Here is a 12,577-nt window from a genome sequence, read left to right as displayed (position 1 = left end):
CAGGCACCACTCAAATTGGTGACGTGGGGGGCGAATTTGGCCACTCGCCCCCCCCCCCCCCCCCCCCCCCGGGAGTTTGCCAGCCCTGCCACTGCCTCAGTTGTTCTCCCTCAATGGCTCTCCACGCCTCTACTTTTGTGCTATTCTCCGCTTCTCCTCCTGTCTCCCCACCTGCTGCCTGGATCTCTCTCCTTCCCAATCCCTTGCTCTTTGTGCCTCCCCACTCCCCAACTCATGGACTGTTCTTTTCTGGCTCTCCATGCCTCCCCCTCCGCCTGCTGTCTGGATCACTCTCCTTCCCAATCCCTTACTCTTCGTGTCTCCCCCCCCCCCCCCCCCCACTTGGATCATTCCTCTCTGGTTATCCGTGCCTCCCCTTTCCCCTGCTGTCTTGATTACTCTCTTTCCAAATCCCTGGCTCTTTGTGCCTCCCCCCCACCCCCATTACTCTTCTTTGGCTCTTTGTGCCTCCCCCTGCTGTTCATCCTCCCCCCCGCCATCGCCTGCTGTCTGGGTAACTCTTCTTCACTAACTCTCCATACTTTCCCTTCCACCACTTTTGGGCTGCTGCATGGATCGCTGTCTGTGCCTCTCTCCTTCACTTGCCCCCAGCCATGACAGTTCCCTCTCAATTACTCTCTGCCTCTCTCTTCCTTCTCCCCTCCCTCTGCAAAGCAAATGCACCACTGCCAGTCTCGCCCTATTTGTTGAGCCCTTTGCAGGCAGCTGAATAGCCCATCCAGGGGTTGATTCTGGGTCTCAAGTACCCTGGAACACCTGAAGCAGAAATATCCAGTATTCCAAAGTCAGGCCATTTGCTGGATATAGCCAATCTGGGGCACCTGCCATACTTTATTTGTTCTCACACCTACACTGGGCATGTAGCTTAAGTGTACAGTGTAGACTGATGCAGACTTTTATTTTATTTGTGATATTGAAGAAAGATGTCAGGGAATGTGTAGTGATGCAGCAAAAAGAAGATGAAAGACTTTGGAAGGTATTCTGTCTTTTGGATTATTTGTTTATGATTCAAGTCTGAGGAAGTGCAAGCAGTGTCCAAATGAAACCACAAGAAGACTCTTCTTTACATTAGTTGAGCGGTAGAACTTGAATCATCAGAGGCAAGGCCTAACCAAGGCTTGGCAACTGATAGAAAGCCCTTCTGCTAGATTTTCTCCACACTGTTGGAAAGATTGAAAGCATTCTATAAAATGGCATCTTTCTCTCCTCCATTCTGCCTTGCGGCTGAGTGAATTACATGAAGATGAGTTAAAGATGAGTTAAAGCAATGTAAAGAAGGTAACTAGGCCACAGTATATCAAGGATCTTGGGAAAAAAATTAAGCAGCTCCGAGACAAATAATGTCTAGTTAAAATAATTCCAAAATAACTAAAAGCAAATAAGTCTGATACAGATTGTGACAGAATCAGTAGAAACTCATAATGGTGCCTGAGCTTGCTTGGCTCTCACCAAGAGATAAGGAGTAAGAGACGAGAGGAGGGGAGGGGAAAGATGGAGGGGCCATAAGGAGAAGAGAAGAAGGCCAAGCCAGCCCTGATCAACTGGTCTGTCAGATCTTTGGGGGTGACTTAAGGGCTGGGAGGTAGGATAAAAGCAGTTAATGTGTGATTTGGGGAGCAGAGTAAGAGGTGGAAGCAGGAGCCAGCAGCAAATGGCGTTCTTCCTCCCACACAAATCCTCACAGATCCCCTGCTTATACAAATAAACACAACCTGTCCGGGGAAGGAACAAAACGGAAGTAGAGCTGGGTAAGCAGAAAACATTATAAATGTTAAAATATTTCCACCGGGTAGATTTCTAACCACCACAAACACTGAAATTGGCTTGATTGAACCTACCAATAAGATTGATAATTTTCCCAGTGGTGGCGAACCTCTGGCACTCCAGATGTTCATGGACTACAATTCCCATCAGCCCCTGCCAATTGGCTGTGCTGGCAGGGGCTGATGGGAATTGTAGTCCATGAACATCTGGAGTGCCAGAGGTTCGCCACCACAGGTCTACACAAAGACTGTAGTCAGAGACGAGTACCTTTATATAAGGGAGCAGAAGGTGCAGCTGTCACTTTTCCGACTTTAGGTGTTACTGTATTCTCTGGATGATCAACACAGTCCCTAAACTGTCCTCTGACATTCTCTTCTTTTTGAAGTTTCCACTGCTCCCTAACCTGTTCCTTCAGTTTTCCTAGTTTGCCATCATGCTGCTGATGCTTTAATATATTTAGCCTGCGGGCACTGGAAGCGCTGGCAGAGGAAGTTGAAGATTTGGCCAAGCATGGATCTTTCCATTCAGCATCTGAAAATTCGATACTTAGAGACATTTTAGCATACTTGTCTCTGGATTTCTCAGCCTTTTCCTCCTCTGATTTTGTAGGAGTTACAGACTTTAAAAAAGGATGTGACTTCTGCAAGGCATCAATTGCTGATTGGTCATTCAAATATCGAATGACAGTTTCACGTGCAGTAGATGGTCTTTTGGAACCTCTGTTTTGCAAACCTGGCTCATCTTGCTTCAAACACTCCTCCTCCAATTGGCAACAGCTTTTATAAGATGGGGACGACCGTGAATCCCTAGTAAGAGAGGCACACTGCACTATAAAACAAATGTGGAAAGTTGTCTACAACTATTATCCTGCGTCATTAGACACCAAACAAAAGTTATCTTGAGGTTTGTAAAGACAGAACGGCTTTTACTGAGCAAGTATCCAATTTCTAATTGATTTCTCATTTTAGTTGAATTTCTCACAACACAATCTTTACCTTTAAGGTAAACTACAGAATACATGAAGAGCCCAGATTTCTTCTTTAAAGGAATACTTTGCTAGAATATGAACCACTGAAGCTATGAATCTAAACATATAAATGGAAGAACAGGCAAGGAAAGGATACAGAGAAAGTAACCTAAGCTCAAAATTAGGCGCTTACATCATGGACAACATCTAAATACACTTGTTTGTTTAAATACACTATGTTTGTTTCTTTACTGACACAAACTACTATAAAATACAATAATATATTATGAAAGCAAATTACCCTTAATAGTAGAAGGCAATCCAGCTAAAGCTGGTCAAAACTGTAACCATTCAGAAGCTTCCAAAAACAAGTCAGATAGCCATTTTACTTCTATTTTGATATCATAATTTAACTTTTCAAATTTTTGCCACACAGACCTAAAATAAGCGGAGGCCTCATTATATTTAAAATTACTTTTCTTTTTCATGCTGTTGTCCAAAGCAGTAGTACAATCAGTGGAGCTGGGGGATCTCTCCAGCTTTTGGCTAGACAACCTGTGGGCTAAAGCAAAAAATTCAAAAATGTAGATATCTACAATGCTCTTGGGATTCCATTATCACTTAAGCAGAGTAAGCAAAACATTAATCATCCTATGTAGGAAGCAGTCACAGGCTTTCAGCAACAAGCAATTAGAGGGAACCAAGGGACTTGTTTTTTAAATGAAATTTGTAAAAATAGAGGAGTTGCGTGGCATAGTGGTTAAGTGCTTGAACTGCCACTCACACGGTCAGGAGTTTGAGCCCCCTGTGGGTCAGATATCCTGGCAGCTGGCTCATGGTCAACTCAGCCATCCATCCATTCCTTGGTCGATAAATTAGTACCTAGCACATAGCTAGGGGATAAAGAATAGCCAGGGAAAGCAATGGCAAACTACCCCACAAAAACAGCTTGCCTATGAAATCACTGCTTGCAGTGGTACCCCAGGGTCAAACACGACTGGAGGAGTAACTTTACCTTTATTCAGTAATACTAATCTGAACCCACATTTTGGTCAGTATTTTGGAACCCTGGAAGTAGGGTTGCCAACCTCCAGGTGGGAGCTGGACAGCTCCTGCTATTAATCTCCAGGTAATAGAGATAAGTTCACTTGGGAGAAAAAGGTTTTTTTGGAAAGTGGACTCTATGGCATTATACTTTATTGAAGTAACACCCGCTCTATTCTGTATTTTGTTTTATTTTTTTTACTGATGTGCCTAATAAAGGTCAGTTGAAGTTGACTTCATTGAAGTCCCTCCCCAAACTATGCACTTCTTAGGCTCCACCACCCAAATCTCCTGATATTTCCCAATCCAGAGCTGGCAACCCGACAAAGATGATAGTATGACTGTAAATTCCTTTGCCATAGATATCAATATGCCGGACCTTCGTTGTTGTAGAATGCTCCATCTGGGTCCTAGTGCCTACCAATTTGTAAAAGGAATGTATTGATGATAGTCGTTCAATGAACTATCAATGCTCTTGTATCCAAGTACCATGTTCAGAAATGAACAACATAATAGTTTTGACAAAGGCTGCATGTAAAATTGAATTATAATTCTCGTATTCATTTGGGACTATATTCTAAAGTTCAAGCATACAATTTTCTCCACCACTGGACCTCAACTGATCATACTAACATTTTTATCTGAGACAGAGTATAGTTATTTAAAAAAAGAACTTTCCAGAAAAGGTTTCAAATCTCTGAGAGTCAACCCAAAAGTTTGACAGATGCAATACATTTTTATTGCCCTCTTAAGAAGTCATGTAAAGGTGCCAGCTATAAGGGAAGACATCTCATAATTGCGGCCTTGCTACCGAAACAGTCCTAGTGCACTTCCGCTTGTCAAATCTGCATGGGAAGAAGCACATAAAGAATGGAATCTCACAAGATGACTTTGGCAGGTTGATACGATTCCTGAGGCTCTGGTCTGGCTAGAGAGATTGTGGCTCTAGAAGCCAGCTAATGGGCCGCAGCTTTCCACAGTCATTCCATTATAAGCTTTAAGGATGATAAGGGCACTTCCTTGTTCTGTAGGGGGCTTAGATGATCAGTCAGGGAAGCAACTATTTTTCTGTGGTAATGCCAGCTGTCTTGCACTAGACTAAGCTGATTATTAGTCCTATCGTCTCCAGGACACTCTGACTGTACTGCTAATCTGGTGCCAAAATAGGCTGTTGCTATGTCTTGGGAATGCTTCAGAGGTTGGCCATTAAGAGGTACGTCTACATCACTGGTTCCAGGCCTCTGAGCAAAAACACACTGACACAAAAGGTCACGTCCCATGTCAAGTCCCGAACATCAGAAGAAATTATTTTATAACATAATTTTGCAGTGTACTGAAACAAAACTATATCGGGATATGTTACATTTCTGGACACCTTCTGTTTTCCTCCTGGTTATCAACAAACCTTCTATAATGATGAATTTACCTATGTAGCAAATGGGAAAGGAAGGCCTATTGCTAATATATTCTATATTGAGTGGGTGGTATGTGGCTGCAAATACAACAATCACTTTAGTGTCCTTGTGACACTATATTTTGCACCAAGTATATAAATAAATTTTGATTCCACCTAGGTGTTGCAAAATGAATTCATAACACTAACAAGTACAGTGTCTACATAAATTATCCCATTTTAAAATGGGTTTATTTGGCTCACGCCCCATGCAATTCTTCAAGATTTCATTGTCAGCTGGTTCACTCAGCCTTTTGGTACAGCCACACAATCAGCCTTGAATAGAACAACCACAAAATGAGGAATACTATGGTTAAGAGGCATGCACAGCAATCCACCATGCTTGATGAAAGACAATTTCCACCACTGTCAGCAGATCAGAAGTATCTGTATGGCACTCGAGGATACCAAACTGATGCATATAAGAATGTTACAAGACCTTCTCTTTTCTCTTTGGTGGAGACCGATGAGAAGGATGATGATATTTCTAGGCAGCAACTCGGGTGTTGGCATCTCTGTGTCACAGATTGAATTGCTGGTCCAGCTGCAGTGACTCCTCTTCCACAGGGGAGAGGTTACTAGCACTGACACCCTGTCCTCTAGCCTTTTTCTCTTCCCACTCAGAAAGAAAGTATTTTCTGGTCCAATGTCCAGAGCGCTAACTGCCCATAGACCCATTACTGTGGAATGATTCTTGAAGTCTATAAGCTAATTTACACATGATGCAGACTGGGCCTGGGATTGCCAACCAGTTTAACCGTGGATTATTGATTCTCCTCATTTCCTGTATGTGCGGTGTCCAGTTTGGATCAACACCAGGACACATATGGAAAAAGTGCTTCAGGCTGCATGATTTTCTTCACCTGAAATAGTTCAGGCAGTGCTTGTTGGCCAACTGGAAAAACCCACATCATCCCATGGTAAATTTGGGGTTCTCCAACAGGCCAAAGCACCTCCTGGACTATTTCAGGTTGAGAAACTAGAACAGGGAAAGGCTAAAGACCTTCTTACATATGCTGTGGTCCCAATCTGATCAAAGCACACATGAAGGACTAAGGAAACCCCTCAAACCCATGCATGTTACAGAGGCTGTTACAGAGGCTGGGAATCCCAGACACAAGCTGGGCCCCCTAAAATGTGTGAATTGGCCCATTTAATACTGGACATACCTCTTTTACTTATCTTCCTGGTAGTACTGACATAAAGTTTCTTGCCATCCATGATAGAGTCCAATGTAGTTGTACTAGTAGGAGCTACTCTTCTGATTTGTTTACTCTGTGTTCTGGCTGTGACTTGTAGATGTATATTAAAAACAATTAGAAAGAAACAAATATTAAAAACCTGCCTTGTATTCAAAAAGAGACAGATGATAAACTACAGCTTTACAAATTGGATGATTTGTACAGGGGACAGATCAAAAACCTGGAAGCAAAATAAAACAGAGTTGGGCTGAGAACTCTTTAGCCTCCCTAGATCCCAATTTTTACTTGCCTCAGGCCATTAGAATACATATTGCTCATATTTTATATTTCACCTGTCTTGTTTTTCTTGTCTTTTTCTCAGCTCAATTAGAAGTCCTTCAAGAAACATGAACCATCTATTTAACAAAGCCCATGGAATTAACCGTCCAGTAATCTAATACATCCTGTGGAAAGCACTAAATGTTTGAAACACTCCACAATGTTATTTTTATTTACATTGTTATTGTATCCTTCCTCTAAGGAGATTGAGGTAGTGTGCATTGTCCTCTCTTCCATGTTCTCTTTACAGCCCTGAAAACCATGGGAGTTTAAGCTGAACAAGAATGACTGGTCTACAGGGTCATCCAAACAAGCTTCACAGCAGAGTGGGAATTTGAAGCTGGGTGGGTGTCCAACACCCTATCATACATCATATGACTCTGGATCTCATAATTTAATTGTTCAATAAATGTTATTACTCTTTAAGGTACCACTGGACTTCTCTTTTATTTTGCTATCACACATTAACACAGCTGTTTCTGATGAATGCTCATAATTTCAGTAATCTTTACATGAACTCTACAAGGATGGCCAATATTATTATCCCCCACATGATAGTGGAATCTAGACCTCTCCACTCACACTCTTAGTTTCTATACTTCAGTATTGCTAAGCACTGGAAATGTAGTCATACACACACATCACACACACACACACATATATACAGACCCATACATATACACACACCCATATATACACATTTAAATATATGCACATACATACATGTACTCGCACAAAACTCAACAGGGAAGGAGGATTTACTTGGGGTCTTCTTGATGGAATGGAAACATTCAGATGTCAGGAAAAGAGAGAGGAGCAGCCACAGGATGTGGGAAGATCTTCAAGGGGCTGCTCCTACCAGGAACATTCTTGGTCCCCTTCTTCAGTTTTCATTTTTTAGAAAGTAATGGCATTAACCTTTTTATTCATGGAGATGAATGAAAAATATGCAACAGTATTATCTTCTATTATTAACTAAGAGGTTGTTTTTGTTAACTAAGAGGTTGCTTACAGTTGTCAGTGTTCCAGTAAGTGAGAATAAAGTAACTAATCAACATTTGTGACTAACTTTTGCTGAATTGTCTCCTAAATTGTATCCAGAAGGGTCCATTGTTTGTAATGCAATCATGGCAAAACAAGTAGCTATTTGCTGAAATGTTAACAGTAGTACTGAGGTATAATGTGCCTTAATCAATATTATAGATAGGCCTTTGTGACTTATGAAGCCACACAGGAATATCAAGGTGTGTGAAAGCAGTTTGTCAATTGTGATTAAGCATTTGTCCCCAAATGTCTCTCTCCTGGTTGCATAAAGCACATAATGAGTAAGTCAGAAAAGGTCTACTCAGTAGTAAGTCCTATTTTCCCAGGAAAGTATCTTCAGGATTGTGGCCTAGGGGTGTGTTTATCTCAAAGGACATCCCACCTTCTTCAATGAAGCTTCTGAGCCTTAAGAGGAAATCTGAACAATAGCAGAAAGCTACCTGCTGTTCCATTTTTCAAAAGCCTGAATGCCTAACCCAAACAATTTGTTCTTTGTTGTTTGTTTGCGATTGCATTATCACTGAAGGTTTTTTTTAATCCTACAATAAAAGGATCCCCTTTTAACTAAATGAGCACATCACATAAAATAAGTGTTCTTCACTTTTATATCGAAAGGAACGCCTATTAATAGCAATTTCAAAGCAATTTCAAACCTCTGAGGTAATATTTTTAATAACGAACACATTGATTGTTTTTATCTTTCAACTGAGTCAATATTTACTATTGCCACTACCAATAATTACAATTAATGTGATGCTTTTATCCTAAATTCGAATGATTAATCATTATAACAAACGTATTGGGAGGATCATCTGATCTCTAAGCGAATTTTTAACAATGTATTTGTGGGGGTTTTTTCACCATGCATCTCAGCAAGCATTTACTGTAACAAACAGTAATTAAATGTATTATGTTTCTCACCCTAATCTGAGTGGATAATTACAACAAACAGCCTTTATTGAGGTTCTTATCCGAGGCGTGAGCGAAGATTTCGTTTTAATAACAATAAAATCTACCGGTTTCTTTACCCTTGAACTATTATTTCGTCTCCTGCACCCGTTACTTACTTCGAAATATTTTTATTTTTTTTAAAAAAGGAGATTTTTTTCACTCTCTCCACTGGTGCTCCATTCATAGTACGGGAGGTGGGAGCCGGGGGGGGAGGAGCCTGCCGTATTCAGGGGCGGGGCCACGGTGGGCGGAGGCGCAACCGCCGCCCTGGGAGGACCGGAGGTGGGCGAGAGGAGCCGCTCTGTCCCCTGCCCGGAGCTTTGTGGTTAAGATGGCGGGGGCTGAGGGGGCGAGCCCGTGAGGGAGGGCCTGGGCTGGAGCGAGGCGGCGGCGGCGGCGTAGGCGGTGGCCAAAGGAGGCCGGGCAGCCCCGTGGGGAGCCGGGCTTGGCCGGGCGCGGCGGCATGTGAGCGAGAGGAGGCGCCAGGAGGCCGGGGGCGCTGGCGGGGGCCCGGGACGGGAGGAGACTGGGGATGGGCCAGCAGGTGGGCCGCGTTGGAGAGCCGGGCGCCGCCGCCGCCGCGCCCCAACAACCGCCTCAGCAGCAGCAGCAGCAACAGCCGCCTCCTTCCCAACCGAGGGGGCTCCGTGGGAGCGGCAGCACCGCCAGGCCCGCCGGCCGGAGGCGAGAGGTGGCCGCCCCCCCGAGGCGCCGAGAGCGGCTTCAATATCTTCGCCCAGCACGGTAAGCGGGGAGGGGAGCCAGTCAGGCAGGAAGGAGCCCTGCTTGGAGTCAGTGGGTTGTCGCCGGTGTTGGAAGCGAATGGGTGTGGCTGAGGTTGTGATGGAAAGGGGGGGTTCCCTCTTCTCAAGGGGTGCCATTGGGAAAGAGGGAGGGGGAACGGGCACCACCCTATGCTTGCGAGCGGCCCTGCTACGTTCATAGGACCTGTCTGGGTCCACATCTTCATTACAGCAGTCGTGTGAAGGAGATAGATACTTCGTATTTTAAAGCTCGTTTTTCCTTCAAGGAGCTCAGTATGATGTACCTGGTTGTCTCCTCTTTCTTGTTCTCCAACAGCCCTGTGCGGTAGGTTAAAGGATGACTGGCCGAAGACTACTCTAAATTGGTCTGACTGATCACAGTTGGTCTGACTGATCACAGTTCAGTTTTGTCAAAGACTTTCATGGCCGGACTCAATTGGTTGTTGTGGGCTTTTCTGGGCTGAGTGTCCATGGTCTGGTCCTAACGTTTCACCTGCATCTGTGGTTGGCATCTTCAGAGGTGTATCACAGGGAGAAGTGTATTGCACACTGTGTCCAGTGTGTGTCTAGTGTTTCACACTTCTCTTTGTGATGCACCTCTGAAAATGCCAGCCACAGATGCAGCCGAAACGTTAGGAACAAGATCTACCAGACCACAGCTGTACAGCCCAGAAAGCCCACAAAAACCAACAGTTCGGTTTTCTTCATACCTACACTGTGTTGGATTGTGCTTAAAGATGTACAGACTTGTCTTCCTGGATCAGGGCAACATCTGTCAGTGTAGTAGTTCTCCTCTACTTTTCCATCAAAGTGTTTTGTTTTCCCAAACACACTGTGTGAGGCAAGCTGGGCTGAGAGGATGGTTGGCCTGAGATTATTCTTTGAGCTTGCGTGGCCTGAGAGGGTACTTGAACCTAGTCTGACGGTATTAACTGCTATGCCCCATAGGATCTCCCATCTAATCCAACACTGCTTCTAGGCGAGCATACAAGCAAGGTCTGAAAATCACAGGCTTCCTCTCTGACAATTCCAAGCATCTAATGATCACAGATATCCTGTCCCGGGGTTTGGAGTTCCTGTTTTAACTGTTGGGGGTAATAGTGGTCAAACTTAACCTTAAGTCATTCTGAGCTAGTGGGTCTTATTTCGTTACTTTAGATTGTTATTGTAACTCCAACATGCTTCTGGTCACAAATGAGTTCTGGCTCATGAAAATTTCAAAGGACTCTTGAGCTGATTGTTTTTGGCTTGCAACCTATATTTGCTTGCAGTATATAAATATGGCTGCTGATCTAGAATTCTGAGCTAATGTGGTTATTCCTTTGGGAATGCCTTTATCTGTGGCTAGCTTGCTGGTTCTTACACACCAAGTGACCATATTTATAAGCAATCGAATGGGCCTGGATTCTTAAAATGTATGGTTTCCTTGACATTTGAGTATCTCCAAGTATAGACGTCTCATTCTTGTGCTTTATAGTCTCTGGCCCACCCATGCATATGTACACATGTCTCCCTATTGAAGCATGAAGTGGCATTGCTGCTTATCTTCCTTTTATACTTTCCTGGCTCTATTGCTGTCTGTTGGTGTGTCTTGTCCTGGGGAGGGGCCATGGCTCAGGGATAGGGCCTCAGTTTGGCATGAAGAAGACCCCAGGTTCAGTTCCTGGCACCTCCCATTAAAAAGATCAGGCAGTAAGTAGTGTGACAGACCTCACCTTGAGACCTTGGAGAACTGCTGCCACTCTGAGTAGACAATACTGACTTTGATTGACAGATGGTCTGATTCATTAGATCTCTGAGTGCTGCTTTATTGGCATAATAAAGGAATGCTATTGTGGCTGTGTATAAATCTGCATTGTAAGAGCACATCAGGAAGTGCACTTCTTGTCAACTTCCTAATCCAGAGCTCCGTGTTGCCGTTGTTCGTTCCTATTTCTTTTTTGTATTCTTGAGAGGCATCGTGATGCCAGCTTTGTTTGTCTCAAGTTAATGATCTATTGACCTTTACTGACAGGGTGGAGGGCAGAAGCGAATGCTGTGTATGAGAGACAGTGCCATCCCTTGGGAGAGCATCAGCATCTCAAGCTGGGAGACTTTTGGGTAGGTCTGTAAGAAATGCAGTGCTATTTGGCGAAATTCAGAAAGCATCATCATACTCTTCCGTCAGCATTTTTTTAATGATCTCTCGATAGGGCTTTTTATAACATATTGGCAACTTGGCAAAATTGTCTCCCAAAATTGGACGCAGTTAATCTTTCATCGCTGTTGGAAGGCAGACCGCTTTCATTTAAGGTTTTTGTAGAAAGCCCAACTGGACAGCCTTCAGCAGCAGGGGTGGGTGGATGGATGGTCAGCTGATAAGATATACCTGATGAAGATGAGCTGTGTAGTTATTCCTAGGGTGATAATTACTGCTGTAGGCAGAAATGGCAGACTTTGTAGATTGCAGTTGTAGTTCTAAAACCTCCTTACAAGGAACCTATTCCTTGCTGTTTTAAGGAATACCTTATGCTTTGGCCAGACCCAGGACCCTCTGCTGTTCATGCATAAAATGAGAATTCAGCCTGAAACATGCCAAACTTGTGGTTGTGGCTGTTCGTTAGAGGGAAAGGTGAATATTGATGGGAAAGGCTTATGGAGATTTACTCAGTATGACTGATATTTCCATTGAAGAAGCCTTTTATAAACTTCTGAGCAACTCCAGAATTCCATATAATATTGTTTTGAATATTACTGGGTGAGAAGGATGTAGCTAATACTGGATTTGAAAAAAATGTAGATCCACATATTATGAAGGACTTTAATTAGTACTATCTTATGGAATTTACTACTTTTTGCTGTCATGTATGTAAAAAGCATGTCTTCTAAAAATGCCTTTCATCATTGGGGGTCCTCAATATTTACCTAAAGCTCAACCATCCTGAAGGCTGTGAGAAGATAAAAACTTAACATTTAGTTACTCAGTTTGACAACTTAGTCATGTCATCTCTTGTTTAATTTGTTCCTGTAAAGCTAGCTTAAACTGGTTTTGCTGTGCAAGTTCCATTCT

The 12,577-nt window shown here is 43.4% G+C and overlaps 1 protein-coding gene across 1 annotated transcript in view; it reads right to left on the bottom strand.

The window, feature by feature from the left end:
• LOC125445913 (inositol-trisphosphate 3-kinase A-like) overlaps positions 1–6,470 on the bottom strand; it is a 21,617-nt gene extending 15,147 nt beyond the window's left edge. Inside the window, exon 1 of the mRNA XM_048519350.1 lies at positions 6,419–6,470. Within this exon, the coding sequence (XP_048375307.1) occupies positions 6,419–6,470 (52 nt within the window). The remainder of the gene's footprint in view (positions 1–6,418) is intronic.
• Between the last annotated feature and the right edge of the window lie 6,107 nt (positions 6,471–12,577).

The sequence above is a fragment of the Sphaerodactylus townsendi genome, linkage group LG16, assembly GCF_021028975.2.
Source record: "Sphaerodactylus townsendi isolate TG3544 linkage group LG16, MPM_Stown_v2.3, whole genome shotgun sequence".
Lineage (NCBI taxonomy): Eukaryota > Metazoa > Chordata > Lepidosauria > Squamata > Sphaerodactylidae > Sphaerodactylus > Sphaerodactylus townsendi.
This window is presented reverse-complemented; position numbering and strand designations above follow the sequence as displayed.